We start from the raw sequence: 18,895 nt of genomic DNA on the forward strand, positions 1-18,895 counted from the left end.
CTCAACATCATAAAGGCCATATATGACAAGCCAACAGCCAGTATCATTCTCAATGGTGAAAAGCTGAAAGCGTTTCCGTTAAGATCTGGAACAAGACAAGGATGTCCACTCTCACCACTGCTTTTCAATATAATACTGGAAGTCCTAGCCAGAGCAATAAGACAAGAGAAAGACATACAAGGAACCAAATAGGAAAAGAAGAAGTGAAACTATCACTATTTGCAGATGATATGATAATATACATAGAGAACCCCAAAAACTCCACAGAAAAACTAATTCAACTCATCAATCAGTTCAGTAAAGTGGCAGGATACAAAATCAACACGCAAAAGTCAGTAGCCTTCCTATGCACAAACAATAAATCTGAAGAAGAAATCAAAAAAAAATCCCTTTTAGTATCGAAACAAAAAAATTCAAATATTTGGGAATAAATCTAACAAAAGAGTTAAAGGACCTATACATAGAAAGCTATAAAACACTGTTAAAAGAAATAGAAGAAGACACAAAGAAATGGAAAGACATCCCCTGCTCATGGATTGGAAGAATAAATATTATTAAAATGGCCATCCTACCAAAAGCAATATACAGATTCAATGCTATCCTAATCAAAATTTCAATGTCATTCTTCAAAGAAATAGAGCAATTATTGATGAAATTCATATGGAGCCACCAAAAAACCTGTATAGCCAAAGCTCTCCTGAAAAAAAAAAAAGAAGGGAATGGAGGCATCACACTCCCAAACTTCAAACTCTACTACAAAGCCATAATCATCAAAACTGCATGGTATTGGAACAAAGACACACAGACCAATGGAATTGAATAGAAAATCCAGAAATAAACCCACAGATTTATGGTCAACTAATCGTTGACAAAGGAGCAAAAACTATGCATTGGAGCAAAGAAAGTTTGTTCAATAAACGGTGCTGGGAAAACTGGGTCACTACATGCAAAAGAATGAAGCTTGACCATTACCTCACACCATACACAAAAATCAACTCAAAATGGGTTAACGAACTAGACATAAGACCTGAAACAATAAAATACATAGAAGGAAATATAGGCGAAACACTACGTGATATGCACATCAAAGACATCTTTACAGACACATCACCCAAAGCAGTGATAGTGAAGGCAAAGATAAACAGCTGGGACTACATCAAATTAAAGAGCTTCTGCACAGCAAAAGAGACAATAACAAAAACAAAGAGAAACCCCACCGACTGGGAGAACATTTTTGCACACAACACTAATGATAAAGGACTGATCACAAAAATCTGCAAAGAGCTGATGAGACTCAACAACAACAAAGAAAATAATCCAGTCAAAAAATGGGCAGAAGAGCTAAAGAGAAACTTCTCTGAAGAGGAAATGCAAATGGCCAACAGGCATATGAGAAAATGTTCAACATCACTTGTAATCAGGGAAATGCAAATCAAAACTACCATGAGATACCATCTTACACCAGTGAGAATGGCACTTATTAAAAAAACTAGCAACAACAAATGTTGGTGAGGGTGTGGAGAAAAAGGAACTCTCCTGCACTGTTGGTGGGAGTGCAAACTGGTCCAACCACTATGGAGAGCTGTGTGGAGATTTCTGGACCTACTAAACATAGAGCTTCCATATGATCCAGCAATTCCACTCCTAGGTATTTACCCAAAGGTCACAGAAACATCCATTCAAAAGAGCACCTGCACCCCTATGTTTATAGCAGCACTGTTTACAATAGCTAAGCTTTGGAAACATCCCAAATGCCCAAAAATAGATGACTGGATCAAGAAGATGTGGTACATATATACCATGGAATATTACTCAGCATTCAAAAAGATAAACACATGCAATTTGCAGCAACATGGATGGCGCTGGAAGGGATCAATCTCAGCGAAATAAGTCAGAAAGAAAAAGAAAAATACTGGATGATCTCACTCATAGCAGGAATCTAGAAAACTTAATTAAGGGACCAGGAAAAAGAATAACTATTAGAAAGTGAAAATCAAAATCAACAAAAAACTATGAACCAGAGACACTCTATGGGGGGTAAGGTGCGGGATGGGAGGGATTGGGGTCAAAATAAGGGGGTTGTAATTGTATGGGGAATGTAAAAATAAAATTTAGAAAAAAATAGGATGTTTTATACATAATAGAAATAGAAAGTAAAATATATTGAGTCAAGGGAACAGTGGTGTCAGGGAAAAAGTCCTGGAGGTAAAATAGGAAATGTTGGAAAGAGCCTGATCATGCAATCATAATGTGAGAGTTGGGAGTTTGCAATTAGCAGAACACATTTGTTTATGCATTGTGAATAATAAAATTATCTTTAAAAATGAATGTAAAATACCAGAAGGAACAATAATGTATTTATACTTGGTAGGTGATGATTCTCGAAATACTACAATAGTTTGTTGAGATGGAAAGAAAAGGAGATATTAAAAAAATTAGTAAGTTTGTTGTGGTTATCACAACTTATGAACAAATGTCGAAAAGACAAATATTTTAGAAAAGGAGAACAATAGGTGGGGGTAAAATTTGAGGACAATTAAATTTGAGAGTCTCAGTAACCCATTAGTATTAAGACTATAGTTGCATAAATCTGACTCTCAAAAGATAAGTGACTTAAATGTTTGACCCTTCAGCACGTTGATAGGAATTAGTAAGAAGCTAAATAGAATAAAAGGAGACTGCTTAAGATGTAGTCTTAAGTACTCGCCTAATATAAAGTCTGACAATTAAGGGGGGAAGCAGTGGTTGAGCCTGAACTGGATCACTTTGTTAGAAAGTGTGGATATTATGATGATGGGGGAGTTTGAATGTAATTGTAGGATTAGATGTTAGTGATCTATTATTATTTCATGTTTTTTAAAGGTCTATTTAGGAGAATTCATTCCTATGTAAAACAATACATTAGAGTATTTAGAGTTACAAGGACATCTTGTTGGCAACTTAGTCTTAATTGTTTTAGGAAATAATTTATTCTTTGGACTATATTGTATCATTTTCTAAAAGTGAGATTGTTTCAATGAAATAAAATACATTAAACAGTACACAGAAGTATAGAAATATCAAATAAAAAGTTAAAAATAAAGAATCCAGGGCTTATGCATTTAATTTAATCAATGTTGAGATATTTTAATTGAGTCATTTTGTTACAAGAAACAAATAATCCTGATTTTTCTTCTTTTTTAAAAGATTTATTTTTATTTATTTATGCATGCAAGAACGAGGGTGTAGGTCAGAAGTGAGGGTGAGGAGAAGATTCACCAGAGACAGGGTGGGGAGAACAGGCAGATCTACTGAAATACAATGCCTAGGGGAACAGCAGGAGAGACAGGAGAGGTCTGCTGCTCCAGGTGGTTAGCTCCCTGGCCAGGGATGGAACTCATGCCTCAGTGACTGATGATAGCATGAAAGCACTGAGACTTCAATCCCTGCACCACCAGGGAGGCCCTAATCCTGATTTTTCATGAACAAATTTAGCTATCTTTTATTCCTTCAGTTATCCACACAAATTTCAAGGACATTTTATATTCTTATACATAATTGGTGCTCCTTATAATACTGATTATACATATATATGATAATAAGAATGAAAATAGTAACTAAGAGATACTTAAATAGTTTTGTTTGCTGAGGGCAGGAAGAACACAAGGAACTATGGTGATGGTGCACAGGTGACTTGGTAGTGGAAATTCTATGGGGACTATGCCTGAGAAAAGAAAGCAAACATTGTAAAAAGAAAAAATAAATAAAAGAACAATGATATACAGTATATATAAATAAATAAAATTTAAAAAATAGAAATGAGGTAGGGTCTCCCTTTGGAGCAAGGGGTTAAGTCCCCGCACTACAAAGCTTGGCAGCCACTGTAGCACAAGTTCCATCCCTGGCCAAGGAGTTGGCCCACATGGTGCAGCAGACCTCTCCTGTCTCACTCGCTGCTCCCCTCAGCAGTATATTTCAGTCAGTCTGCCTGTTCTCTTCCCCTTTCTGTCACTGGTGAATCCTCTCACCCACCGCCCCCCCTCCAACCCTGGCCTTTACCCAGCTCTTGTATGCATAAATTAATAAATCTTTTAAAAAAGAAAACTGAGTTAAAAAAAATAGTTGTGTTTACCAAGCAGTGTTAAATGTTTTAATATAGTACAATTCCTGTCACCTTAATTTCCTCTTTTTATAGATGTTTATTATATAAAATCATAATAGAAAAGAAACTTCCTTCTTTTATTTATAACTTATATTAGAAATGAAAATTCTTTCCACTCTTTGGCTCTTCTGTAACAGAAGTAGTACAGAATTCAAAGCACTTTATTTAGGGGTACTACTTTGACACTGATTTTATTCCATTTATATGAGGAATGTAATTTAATTTTAGACGTTCCCGTGGTGTAAAGTTTTTTAGCAGTTGCAACATGGATGAATTTAAACATATAGTTTCACAGCCTGAATTTGAATGTCTTCAGAAGCAAACACTTTCGACAGGGGTTTTTCAAGGAAGAAACACAACTTGTGGAAATGGAATTTTGGAACTACCAGAAGAGTGTGATTGTGGCCCAGTACAGGTTAGTCACAAACGTTAATAGTTGATCTAAAGACTTATTTTTGTTTTTCTCACATAATTAACTATAGCTTTTGATATATAAAAGAATAGGGCTTTTTTTAATGCTGCACTCTTATAAATATCTAAGAGAAGGAGATCTGAGGCATGTAATAACTGACATTCTAATTTTGGAAGACTGGAAAAGTTTAGGTATGGGGTAAGTGTAGCATGAGTTAAAGACATAGATTTTTTTTCATTAATGAAATTTTTTTTCATTAATATTTTTTCATTAATAAAGTGGATTTTTCAATATCCACTTTCCTGTGCTACAAACCTCAATATTATCAGCAGTGCATCATCACCTAAACCAGCTTTTGAATTTCTGATTGTGACTGCATCGTTCTTTTGGTTATTAAATGTCTATTGTTTATTTCTTCTTCACCTAATTTCAGTTCTTACATCTGGAGTAACATCAGTTATAAATAATTTTGAGTTGGTTTAACAGAATCGAATCATTGTCATTGGTTTGTTATTGTTACATTTATCTTTGTGCTCTTATCTTTATATTTTCAATTGTATTTGGTAGGATAAATTATGTATACATTTTATTATGACTGTTTCATATATTCATAAATGTTGATATTTTTAAATATTCCATATTTTCTTGAGAAGATATAAGGTGTTAATAATTGTTCAGAATGAAATTCTGCTTAAGTTGCTTAAAAATTTTTTAATGACTGATTCAAATTTTATGTATTTTACTAATTTTGATTGCCTTGAGTAATAATATTGATAACTTGAGTACTTGAGTAATAATATTGATAACTCTAACTATACAACTGGATTTGCCTAATTATAACTATAATTTAGTGAATTCATGCTTTATATGTTTTGAAGATGTTTTACATGGTACAGAACTTATTTATGATTGCTGTATCTTTCTAGAAATTGAAAGTTTTACCTTAGAATAATAACTATCTTTAACATTGCTGTCTAGTTCTTATTTCATCTCACATATATTTATTTATCTATCATGTATCTATGTCTATGCATATATTAGCTGCCTTTAATTAGTATTTTCTGATATTTTCCATTCTCATTCAGTTTTCCTGTACTATCAAGTTCAGTATATAATAATAATAATTTTAAATTATTATTCAATCAGTCTTGATTTACAAGATCATCATCTTATTTCTTGGGATTCATCTTTTGCTTTTTTAAAATAACTAAATTTAATCAGCTATAGTTCAAATAAAATAAACTTAAGTAACTAAATTTAATTTTAACTAAAATTGATTCTAATTCCTGATTTCCTTTGTTTTTAACTAATGGCCTCTTTCTGTTCCAGGAACTCTTCTTAGATATCTCATCACTCTATAATTTAAAAAATAATTTTGGATGTCTCCGAATTTTTGTACTTTTATTTTCATTTGCCACTTTTGTTTTTAGTTGAATTTTTGTTCAATTTATGTGTTTTGCTTCTTTTCTTTCACTATTACTTTCAGTGACCTAGTGGGTATGAACATTCTAATTCCTTTATTATCCTTGCATTTTTGCCATATTTATTGAATGTTAAACGCTATCAGGGCAAATTTTCACCAAAGTATCAGGGATTACAGCCCGATTATGAAACATTTTTGTGAAATATTTCACTTCTGTTTTCTTTACTCTTTACATTAGATAGTACTATGAAAACTATTTAGAAAATAGTTACTTTATTTTACCTACCATTTATTTATTTATGAATGTCAAAAAAGTTTCCTTTTGAGATAATCTCCTTTAATATTACATTCTATTCCTTAAAATATACTTTAGTCATTTCTCTTGAGGGTATATTGTGCACTTTTGTATAGCAATAAATATTTTTCTTCATGTATGTATTACATAATGTATAATTATGTCTGTGTTGTATATATACATATATATACAAAATATATACATGAAATATGCGTGAAGAGTGTAGTGAATCGATACTTAATATACATCTAAATAATTTGCACTTGGCTCAAAACAAACCTAGTTTCTTCCAAAGAAGTCTTTTGTGTGTCCCTTTTCAATCACATACTCCATACATAAAACTGTCATTTAGAAATTACAAGACTTGTCTTATAGCAAGAAACTTAGTTTACTGGAAAAGCAGCATACGTCTGAGTCTTTGAATATATTGATGAAAAATTGCTGATAGTTCACAGCAGTAAATGCTGATGAAAGGATAAAAAATGTATAAAAAGCATGAGAAGACTATTCAAGCATAAGAAAACCCAGTCAGTAAGAAATTTACAGTTCAAAATTTATATATTCATATGAACTCATGACATATTTACTTATTGACATATACCCTAGAGAAATGTAAGCAGTGTGTAAGAAAAGTTTTAACTTCTTGAATATTAAGTCAAAAATTGAAAGAAACTGAAACTGTCATTGACATGAATGGGTAGATAAACTGAAATAACCATAAAAGTAATATTAAAAGCAATGCAAGCAATTGGTATAAAGTTCTACATTCCAAAATTGGTGAACTTTAAAGGTAAAAAGATACAAAATGGTATGTGATTGCCAACTGTATAAAGGTAAAAAACAGGAAACTTATATTCTGTGAGTACACACAAAATAGAAAGACTATGATACAAAGCACTGAAATAAATGACATTCAATTCAAAATGACTTTCCCTAATTGGACAGTGCAGTAAGCCAAACCAAACAAAAGATTTTGATTCTCTGGAGGAGGTAGGTTGAAGCTGCATAAAAGACATTACTAATGCTTACCAACACACACCAGATGATTGCTCTCTGAGACACTGTTCAGAACTAACATTACAATTGAGTCACTGCCATGTTTATATAGCTTGTTATATGCCACCACAAGGCACTGTACATTATTGGTCTCTGTTAGGGACCATATAGGGCTATTGCAAGATAATAGATTTCCTTGAATGGCCATCTCAGCTGTCTCCTTGATCAAAACAGTGATCTCCTACCCTACCCCATTCCCCACTCAGCAAGTCCCTATACTTTTCTCATTTTCCCCTTAATTCTGTATCTTCTTTGGCTTAACAGGAATGACATAGGTATGTCAGGGGAGCTATAACGATTTCTAGTTTTATTGCCACAATCATAATTGATAACCGCCATTAAAATCAAGAAAAGTATTACAAATTCACAAAATTTTAATTTCTACCCATATAGTCAGCAATATTAGCTGTAACCTCCTAGGTATGTGTTGGTTCAAAAGGACCCATCAGAAATTTATGTGATTCCATTGTTCAATTTGAGAAAGTTATTTCCAAAGTCAGTAAGAATATTCTTGCAATTTCTCCTCTGAGTATACTTCCTGGTACCATAATGGCTTGTGTAGTATCCAGATGAGATCAAAGAATTTGAGATCTTGGTTACTATCTGTTCTCCAACTCAACTTGACCAGTTTATATGACTTTCACTCCATGTCAATGAAGTTCTTCATCTTTGTCCTCTTTACTATTAAAGTGGGAAATATAAGGTCTGTATTAGAGGACAAACACAAGGTATTGAATCAATGCAATCTAAATTGTGTCATGACAGACATGAGATTGACGCCTCTCACTTTCCTATGAATTGTGTAAAGTAAACGCAAGCATGGACAGCAATATTCCTGGTCACAGCCCAAATCTTCAAGTGCTATAACATTTCTGTAACCAATGGTGATAAAGAATTTCTCCCAAGCTTAGAGGATTGGTTTCCTGCTTAGTTTCTCTCAGGACTAATATCTAAATATAATTGTTATTATGACTTATACATGAACTATTGGATGGTTTCTTCAAATGGCCCTTGACTTCCAGGGAATTTCATTTTGCCAAGGGGTCTTACTTCTTGGGATTTTATTGCCCATTAGTTCCTGACTAGCTTTTTATAGACTATTCCTGGGATACAAAATGAGGTTCAACTATTTTTGATGGCCTGTAAATGAACTGACTCCTAGGCTGTGAGTGACTATTTCATCCTCTGGGCACTTTCAGCAGCCATTAAAAATCAAGGATGGAGTTCCAGAGGACCAAAGCTAAGTGATAGCTTGTCCCACTGTATTTCAAGTGTATTTATTGAAAATGTGAATTCATTTTGGGTAGGCAATTGTTTCATTATTTCTGTAGAGACCTACTGCAATCAACTTAATAAGGCTTCACTCTTCTGCCAAATAATTAGTAAGAGTGGTCATTGGCCAATGGTGCTTAGAGCATAAGCTTGGTTCTTAAGTGACCAAGTGACTTCCTAGTCTACAAATCCATCAAAATTTGCATAGATCCCTAATATACTAGTTAGAAGAGGCCAATTTTTATGATTTCATCATGCTTTTGCCTAAGTATACCTCTAATTATTCCTGTTTCATTCACTGTTTTGATAGTGTAGGTAAGTGAACAACAACCACAATATGCTTTCTTGAGTATCATAAGACCAACCCCTCCCCACTGAAGGAATTCAGGAGTTTTAACAATGATGGTCTACTTGTACTATTTAACCATTATCACTGAATATTTCAGCAGCCAAGTCTGTTCCTGCCACTCCATACCTGGCTTTGTCTTAACGCCCACAAAAACATTGTGACTTTGTCTTCTGTTTTCAGTACAATGACTTCTGATGTGTCTGAGTGGTCTTTGATATACTTATTAAATTCGGTTTCCTTCTTACTTGAGTGATGTTATTCATAATTAGATGTAGAAAAAAAGTTATAATACATATTACTACTGACAGTTCTCCTACCTCCTACAAGTCTATTCTATAAATATCTAAGTTTTCTAATTTCTATCACATTATTTTTGCACACTCTTGAACTTCACATGAAAGTCATCACTTTAATTTGTATTTCCATGATTTATAAATATATTGGACAGAACTTCATGTGATTTTTGGAAATTCATGTCTCTTTTTAAAAGTGTCTTTCAAATATCTTATAAATATTAGTGAAGTGGTTTATCTTTTAAATTTTTTTAATATTTATTTATTTATATAAGCACTGGGTACAGTCAGAAGCTCGGGGGGTGGGGTGAGAGAACTCACCAGAGCCAGAGCAGAGAGCAGAGCAGGCAGACTGACAAAATACACTGCTGAGGGGAGCAGCGGGTGGCAGGAGAGGTCTGCATGCCATGTGGGACCCTCGCCAGTGGCCTTGATCGAACCAGTGCTGCAGAGGCTGCAGGCAGTTTCGCAGCCCAGCGCTCAACAGCTGCACCACCGGGAGCCCCTCTTTTAAATTTTTTTTATTATGTGATTATGATAATCATTAATATAAACTATATACAAGCCTTTGCTAGCTTTTCTCCCAGTATGTGGAATGGTTTTGCAATGTCCTAATGATGTCTTCATACAGTCAAGGAGTTTAATTTGATGAAGTTCAGCTTAACACTTTTTGTTTTATCTGTTATGGTATACTATAAATATATTTATATGTTATGGTATACTATAAATCTCAAGGTTGTAAAGCTCTCCTTAAGTGTTCTAGAAATTACTGACTACAGTTTTATTTTGTGTGTGTATGTATGTATGTTTGTGATCCATTATAAATAATTTTTGTGAACTTTGTAAGTTAAAGAACAGGGTATGTTTTTCTCCATATGAATATCTACTTGTTCTAGGAACATTTGTTGGAAAAGACTATCATTTTCCCATTGAAAAGCAATTCATCATCTACTTTTAGTTATATTCCATTGATCCATATACATCTATGCTCTGCCAATACCAGATCTCCTTACATTTACTCACAAAATTATGTAAAATATCTCTTCATATTTCATTTACAAAAATAGATTTGTCAAATTTAGGTCTTGGCTTTTCTAAATAAATTTAAAATCAACTTTTCCATTTCTGCTCACACCCCAAAAAAATAACTCCATAGGAATTTTGATTGTGTTTTTTTTAATAATAAATTTTATTTTTATATTCCCCATACAATTGCAACCCCCTTATTTTGACACCAATCTCTCCCCTCCCGCACCCTACCCCCCCATAGAGTGTCTCTGGTTCATAGGTTTTTGTTGATTTTGATTTTCACTTTCTTATAGTTATTCTTTTTCCTGGTCCCTTATTTAAGTTTTCTAGATTCCTGCTATGAGTGAGACCATCTGGTATTTTCCTTTTTCTTTCTGGCTTATTTCGCTGAGCATGATCCCTTCCAGCGCCATCCATGTTGCTGCAAATTGCATGTGTTTATCTTTTTTGATTGCTGAGTAATATTCCATGGTATATATGTACCACATCTTCTTGATCCAGTCATCTATTTTTGGGCATTTGGGTTGTTTCCAAAGCTTAGCTATTGTAAGCAGTGCTGCTATAAACATAGGGGTGCAGGTGCTCTTTGGAATTGATGTTTCTGTGTCCTTTGGGTAAATACGTAGGAGTGGAATTGCTGGATCATATGGAAGCTCTATGTTTAGTAGGTCCAGAAATCTCCATACAGCTCTCCATAGTGGTTGGACCAGTTTGCACTCCCACCAACAGTGCAGGAGAGTTCCTTTATCTCCACACCCTCGCCAACATTTGTTGTTGCTAGTTTTTTTAATATGTGCCATTCTCACTGGTGTAAGATGGTATCTCATGGTAGTTTTGATTTGCATTTCCCTGATGACAAGTGATGTTGAACATTTTTTCATATGCCTGTTGGCCATTTGCATTTCCTCTTTGGAGAAGTTTCTCTTTAGCTCTTCTGCCCATTTTTTGACTGGATTATTTTCTTTGTTGTTGTTGAGTCTCATCAGCTCTTTGCAGATTTTTGTGATCAGTCCTTTATCATTAGTGTTGTGTGCAAAAATGTTCTCCCAGTTGGGAGGAGGTTCTCTTTGTTTTTGTTATTGTCTCTTTTGCTGTGCAGAAGCTCTTTAATTTGATGTAGTCCCAGCTGTTTATCTTTGCCTTCACTATCACTGCTTTGGGTGATGTGTCTGTAAAGATGTCTTTGATGTGAATATCACGTAGTGTTTTGCCTAGATTTCCTTCTATATATTTTATGGTTTCAGGTCTTATGAATAGTTCTTTAATCCATTTTGAGTTGATTTTTGTGTATGGTGTGAGGTAGTGATCAAGCTTCATTCTTTTGCATGTAGCCACCCAGTTTTCCCAGCACCATTTATTGAACAAACTTTCTTTGCTCCAATGCATAGTCTTTGCTCCTTTGTCAAAGATTAGTTGACCCTAAATCTGTGGGTTTATTTCTGGATTTTCTATTTGATTCCATTGGTCTGTATGTCTGTTCTTGTTCCAATACAATGCAGTTTTGTTGATTATGGCTTTGTACTATAGTTTGAAGTCTCAGAGTGTGATGCCTCCATTCCCTTCTTTTTTTTTCAGGAGAGCTTTGGCTATTCGGGGCTTTTGGTGGCTCCATATGAATTTCATCAATAATTGTTCTATTTCTTTGAAGAATGACATTGAAATTTTCATTGGAATAGCATTGAATCTGTATATTGCCTTTGGTAGGATAGCCATTTTAATAATGTTTACTTTTCCAATCCATGAGCAGGGGATGTCTTTCCATTTCTTTGTGTCTTCTATTTCTTTTAACAGTGTTTTATAGTTTTCTTTGTATAGGTCCTTTACCTCTTTTGTTAGATTTATTCCCAAATATTTGAATTTTTTTGCTTCGATACTAAAAGGGATGGTTTTTTTGATTTATTCTTCAGATTTATTGTTTGTGCATAGGAAGGCTACTGACTTTTGCGTGTTGATTTTGTATCCTGCCACTTTACTGAACTGATTGATAAGTTGAACTAGTTTTTCTGTGGAGTTTTTGGGGTTCTCTATGTATATTATCATCTGTAAATAATGATAGTTTGACTTCTTCTTTTCCTATTTGGATTCCTTGTATGTCTTTCTCTTGTCTTATTGCTCTGGCTAGGACTTCCAGTATTATGTTGAAAAGCAGTGGTGAGAGTGGACATCCTTGTCTTGTTCCAGATCTTAATGGAAATGCTTTCAACTTTTCACCATTGAGAGTGATACTGGCTGTTGGCTTGTCATATATGGCCTTTATGATGTTGAGGTATGTTCTTTGTATCCCAAGAATTTCAAGGGCTTTTATCATGAATGGGTGTTGCACTTTGTCGAAAGCTTTCTCGGCATCTATTGATATTATCATATGGTTTTTATATTTCTTTTTGTTGATGTGTTGGATAATGTTGATTGATTTTCAGATGTTGAACCATCCTTGCGTCCCTGGCATGAATCCTACTTGGTCATGGTGAATTATCTTATGGATACATTGTTGGATTCTGATAGCTAAAATTTTGTTGAGGATTTTTGCATCAGTGTTCATTAGGGAGATTGGCCTGTAGTTTTCCTTTTTTTGTGTTGTCCTTGTTCGGTTTTGGTATTTGTGTAATGTTGGCTTCATAAAACGTGTTTGGTATTGTCCCTTCCTTCTCAATTTTTTGGAAGAGTTTGTGAAGGATAGGCACTAATTCATCTCTGAATTTTTGGTAGAATTCATTTGTAAATCCATCAGGTCCTGGGCTTTTGTTTTTGGGGAGGTTTTTGATTACCATTTCAATTTTGCTGCTTGTAATTGGTCTGTTTAGGTGTTCTATTTCTTCTTTATCTAGCTTTGGGTGATTGTAGAGTTGTAGGAATTTGTCCATCTCCTCTCGATTGTTGAACTTGTTTCCATATAACTGTTCATAGTAGTTACTGATTATTCTTTTGATTTCTGCTGTGTCCGTTGTGATTTCTCCTCTTTCATTGATGATCCTGTTTATTTGTGCTTTCTCCCTTTTTTCCTTTTAGAGCCTGGCTAGGTGTTTGTCTATTTTATTGATTTTTTTGAAGAACCAGCTCTTGGTTTCATTGATCTTTTGGATAGTTTTTTTAGTTTCAATTTCAGTTATTTCTGCTTTGGTTTTTATTATTTCTTTTCTTCTATTGGTTTTGGGGTTTTTTTTTTTTTGTTCTTTTTCTAGATCTTTGAGCTTTGAGATTACGTTGTTTCTTTGAGTTCTTTCTTGTTTCTTGATGTGAGCTTCTATTGCTATATATTTTCCTCTTATTACTGCTTTTGCTGCATCCCATACATTTAGGATATTGGTGTCCTCCTTGTCATTCAATTCAAACAATTTTTAAATTTCTTCTTTGATCTCCTCATTAGTCCAGTGGTCTTCCAGTAGTGTGGTTTTTAATCTCCATAAGGTAGGATAGTTCCTTGCCTTCTTTTTATGGCTTATTTCTGGTTTGATGCCTTCATGGTCAGAGAAGATGGTTGGTATGATTTCAATCTTGGTGTATCTGTTGATGTTTGTCTTGTGCCCCAGTATGTGATCAATCCTGGAGAATGATCCGTGTGTACTTGAGAAAAATGTGTACTCCTTTTTTGGGGGTTTAGTGTTCTATAGGTGTCTGTTAAGCCCAAATGCTCTAGGTCCTTATTTAGAGCTTTAGTCTTTACTTATTTTTTATCTTGTTGATCTATCCATTGCTGTTAGTGGTGTGTTGAAGTCTCCCACTACGTATGTGTTTTCTCTGATGTCTGTTTTCAGAGATGTCAATAGTTGTCTGATATATTTTGGTGCTCCTTCGTTTGGTGAGTATATGTTAATGAGTGTTATTTCTTCTTGAAGTATTGTCCCCTTGATCATAATGTAGTGACCATTGGGGTCTCTTTTATCTTTTTGAGTTGAAATCTGTTTTATCTGATATAAGTATAGCTGTTCCTGCTTTCTTTTTTGGTCCATTTGCTTGTAGGATAGTTTTCCATCCTTTAACTTTCAGTCTATTTTTATCTTTTGTAGCTAAATGTGTTTCCTGGAGACAGCGAAAGGTTGGGTTTTGTTTCTTAATCCAGGCTGCAACTCTGATCATAATGTAGTGACCATTGGGGTCTCTTTTATCTTTTTGAGTTTGAAATCTGTTTTATCTGATATAAGTATAGCTGTTCCTGCTTTCTTTTTTGGTCCATTTGCTTGTAGGATAGTTTTCCATCCTTTAACTTTCAGTCTATTTTTATCTTTTGTAGCTAAATGTGTTTCCTGGAGACAGCAAAAGGTTGGGTTTTGTTTCTTAATCCTACCTGTGATTCTTTGTCTTTTTATTGAAGAGTTTAGTCCATTTACATTTAGAGTTAATATTGATATGTTAGCATCTGTATTTGCCATTGTGTTGGTCTTTCCTTTGATTTTATTTATTTATTCTTTCAATAACTTTTTTTTTTTTGCCTTCTTTCGTTGTTATTCGTCCCTCTGAGATTCTGGTTTAGGATTCCTTGTAGTATTTTTTGGAGTGGGTGTTTATTCGTAATGAAATTCCAGAGTTTCTGTTTGTCTGGTAAGGTCCTTATTCTTTCTTCATAGAGGAAGGAGAGCTTTGCAGGATAAAGTATTCTTGGTTGGCATCTGTTTTCTTAGAGTCTGTTGACTATGTCCCTCCACTCTCTCCTTGCCTGTAGTGTTTCTTCGGAGAAGTCTGATGTCAGCCTGATTGGTTTTCCTTTGAATGTTATCTGTTTCTTCCCTCTTGTCAGCTTCATTATTTTTTCCTTGTCCTGGATTCTTGGGAGCTTTACTATTATGTGTCTTGCTGTAATTTTCCTTTCGTCGTGGAAGTTTGGTGTTCTTCTTCTTCTTGTATATCAATTTTCAGCTCCTTCTTCACATTTGGGAAGTTCTCTTCAATTATCTCTTTGAATATTTTCTCTGTTCCTACATCTCTTCCTCTCCTTCTGGTATTCCTATAACTCATATTTCCTTTTCTCATGGAGTCAGATTCTACCCGAAATCTTTCTTCGGTCTTTTTCCTTCGTACTTCTCTTTCCTTTTCTATTTTGGTTCTTTTTATTTCTGTGTCTTCAAGAGTACTTATTCATTCTTCCATTTCATCTATTCTGCTTTCATTGCTTTTCCCAGAGTTCTTTAGTTCCTCCATTAATTCTTTGATCTCCTGCGTTTCTTTTGCTTCCCCCTTTAGGGACTCAATTTCATTCTTCTGATCGTTGATTGTTTTTCTCATATCATTGTTTTCCTTTATGAGTTCTGTCACTTTTTTTAGTCATGGCAATTTTAAATTCTCTTTCTGGAAGCCTCAGAAGTTCTTCCAAGTTACTGTTGTTGCAATCTGGGGGTGGTTTTCTTTTTGTGGTGTGCTTCTTTCCTGAGGAGTTGTTTGGTTGCGTGTGGTTCTTCTACTCCCTACTGTCTGTTTTCTAATTTGTCGTATGCATTGGAACACTGTGTTCCTGGCACTGGCCGGCATCTTGGGTGAACTTCTCCGCTCCCCTCTGGCTCCTCTGGGAGCCATCTGCCAGTTTCAAGCAGTCTTTACTGAAGAAAGGTCCCTGTTCTAAAATGTCAATTTGGGGACACACTCCCCTGTGCACTTGGTCTGCTCTGGAAGTGGGTTCCCGCTCCCCCTCTGGGCTTGGACTGCAGGCCAGAAGGGGCCTGGTGTGGGTGAACTTCCCCGCTCACCTCTGACTCCTGAGGGAGCTTTCTGCTGGTTTCAGGCAGTCTTTACTGAAGAAATGTCCCTGTTTTAAAATGGCGATGCGGGACGCACTCCCTGCGCGTCCGGTCTCAGGCACACTCTTCTGCGTACCCGGTCTGCCCTGGCTATGGGTGCCTGCTCCCCCTGTGGGCTCAGACTGCTGTTCGGAAGGGGCCTGGCGTGGGCTAACTTCCCCGCTGGCCACTGGCTCCTCCGGGAGCCTTCTGCCATTTTCAAGCAGTCTTTTCTGAACAAAGGTCCCTGTTCTATGGGGTGTTAGTGACTTTTTTTCTGGTCGCTAGGTGGCGCCAGACATCTCTGCTATTGTTCTTGGTGAGCTGTTTTTTTCACCCTGTGGGACAGGGAACAGAATGGGAATGGTAGGGAAAACCTCAACGGCTTTGGGGTGCTGTGTCTGCATTGTGCCCCACAGTCGTGGAGAACCCACGCCCCCAATTTCGTGCCCCAGGTCTCAGTTCCGAAGCCCTCAGGTCCAGGACACGAGCTGTAGCCCAGTTCAATGACCGCAGAAATGGCGCCCTTTGCACCCCCCTCCCGTGCCTGGGCGCTTGGTTCCTGATTACTCAGTGAGGGACTTTCACCACAGTGAGGGCCCCCGTGCGTCTCTTCACAAGCCTAGGTTGCAGGCACGGGGACTTGGGCAGCCGCGATCCTCATTTGCTTTTCAAGCGTGCCCCGCTTTTCCGTGCAAGCTTACCAGCTGGCCCAGGGCTGTGTGCAGGTCTCCAGAGTCTCTGTTGTTCTTTAATGGCGCCAGGAGCCGTTCGCTCACCTCCGCGGTGAATCCTGCAGGGTTCTCCACAGCTCCAGTTCACCGGGTGTGGTGGCTGAAATAGTTCCTTTCCACTCACAGTCCCGCTTGATGCGTAGTTTGTTCTTGTTGGTCGTTTTAGTTTTTTGTTTTTTTCCTCCTTTCTGTTGGTCTGAGAGTGCCGACTTTGTGGGTAGGGGAGGGTAGCAGGGTTTTTAGCTTTCCTCCCTTCTAGTCCTCTTTTATGGCAACTTTCTTCTCCGGGTAGTTTGCTGGAGTCATCTGTTTATCTTCCGTGTCCCAGTTCTCACTGGGACCTGCCGCTTTTCCTCCCTATTAACTTTTTTTTAATGGGAGATCTTACTCGCAGCGTCTCCTCTCCTGCATGTTGATCCGCCGCTCAGGAATTTTGATTTTGATTACTTTGAATATATAGATGAATTTGTGGAGAATCGACACTTCCCCATCCCCAATTATGTGATTTTCAAACCATGGATATGATAGAGTGTTACAATTACTTAGGTGCCTTTAATTACTTAAATTTAAACCTAAGCATTCTGTGATTTTAAATATTATTGCAAATTGTATACATTTAAAAAAATTTATATTTTTATTGATTTACCATTGGTTACCAAAATTTTAAAATTAAGTAAGGTATATAGTTGTATAGCTTCACATCTCAATAAATGTATATACCACACCATACCCATAACCAAAGTTCTAGTCCCACTTACCTATGCTATCAAGAGTTTTTTAAATTTCAATTTCCACTGTTTTTTGCATGCATATAGAAATAGAATTAGGTCCTCCCCGGTGGCGCAGCGGGTTGAGCGCAGCGCTATAAAGCTGTCCGCAGCCTCTGCAGCCCCAGTTCAATTCTCGGCCGGCCAGGGAGATGCCTACATTTTGAGACAGAGCTCTCCTGTCTCGCCCGCTGCTCCCCTCAGCAGTGTACTTTGGTCCTTCTGCCTTTTCTGTTCCCTGCTCTGTCCCTGGTGAATTCTCTCATCCTCCCACGCCTCTGTCCTGCATGCCAGTGCTTGTATAGATAAATAAATCTTTAAAAAAAAGAAATAGAAATAGATCATAAAAATTATTGATTCCATCCACTTTTAGCCAGCATAAAATTACTTTGAATGACTGAACTTAATGTTTGGAAAATAATTACAAAATGTTTAAATCAAAGTTATCAAATCATCCCAATAAATATATAAAAAGTGTTTACTTTTGGAGTTTATTCAGAAATAGAGAAATAACTATTTTTCAGTGTATACAAGTAACATAAAAATGATAGAAAAATATATCAAATATTGCTAAAAGTTTGGACAACATGGAGTAAAATAACATTTTTTAATTTTTCAATGATAAATCATATCTACCTATTTTATAATATCTTGCTTCCAGTCTCCACAATGGAATACCATTTTTAAACCACAAGTCACTAAAAAATCAGTTACTCATCAGTTAGTAGTCTTTGGAAATATCACTCTTGCACTAAATATATAGCTATATAAAAAGAAGGAAATAAAATTATATTTATTATGGAATCCTTAACAATTTTGAACACTGCCTTAATAACTTATAGAATTAATTTTAATATAAAATCTTGGAACTAAAGAATAATAATGACAAAATATTTTCTCAACAGCATTTTCAGTAATAAATGAGGTTATAATTATAAAATCTCTGTCTTATCAAATTCACAAATCTTTATTTTTCCAAAATTATGTCTTGAGGAGAATTGATAAGATGGAAAATACTTCCAATAAATGGGGAAAAATTAGAATTCTTATAATTACAAATACAAAGGTAAAGGATAGATTGTGACTTTTAGTGTTGACTTTAATGTAGTATATATGCATTCTTAGTGATGAACACCTGGAATACATATAATGGTATAATGCAAAGTTAATTCTATTAAAAAATAAGGGAGAAAAAAATCATATAAAAATGAAAAAAACTAAAGGAAATGCACTAAATTTTTAATAACTATTTTTATTAAAAATAAAAAGAAAAGATAAAGTAAAAAATACATCCAATATCATGTAGCTAGTAATAGATATAGTGAGGTTTCCAATCTAAGTTTGTTTGAATCCAGGTCATGGTCCTTTATTTTTAGTATTTTTATCAGTTTAATGGCTTGAGTATGAGTTCATCAGTAA

General features: G+C 35.5%; 1 protein-coding gene across 4 annotated transcripts in view; it reads left to right on the forward strand.

The window, feature by feature from the left end:
* Positions 1-18,895, forward strand: part of LOC119257832 (A disintegrin and metallopeptidase domain 3-like) — a 73,121-nt gene that overhangs the window by 27,078 nt on the left and 27,148 nt on the right. For all 4 annotated transcript variants that reach the window (XM_037526105.2, XM_037526106.2, XM_054700901.1 and 1 more), the window contains one exon: positions 4,370-4,556. In XM_037526105.2, coding sequence (XP_037382002.1) covers positions 4,370-4,556 — 187 coding nt within the window. The remainder of the gene's footprint in view (positions 1-4,369; positions 4,557-18,895) is intronic.

This window comes from Talpa occidentalis, unplaced genomic scaffold, assembly GCF_014898055.3.
Source record: "Talpa occidentalis isolate TD23 unplaced genomic scaffold, MPIMG_talOcc4v2.1 talOcc4.4, whole genome shotgun sequence".
NCBI classification, from domain to species: Eukaryota; Metazoa; Chordata; class Mammalia; order Eulipotyphla; family Talpidae; genus Talpa; species Talpa occidentalis.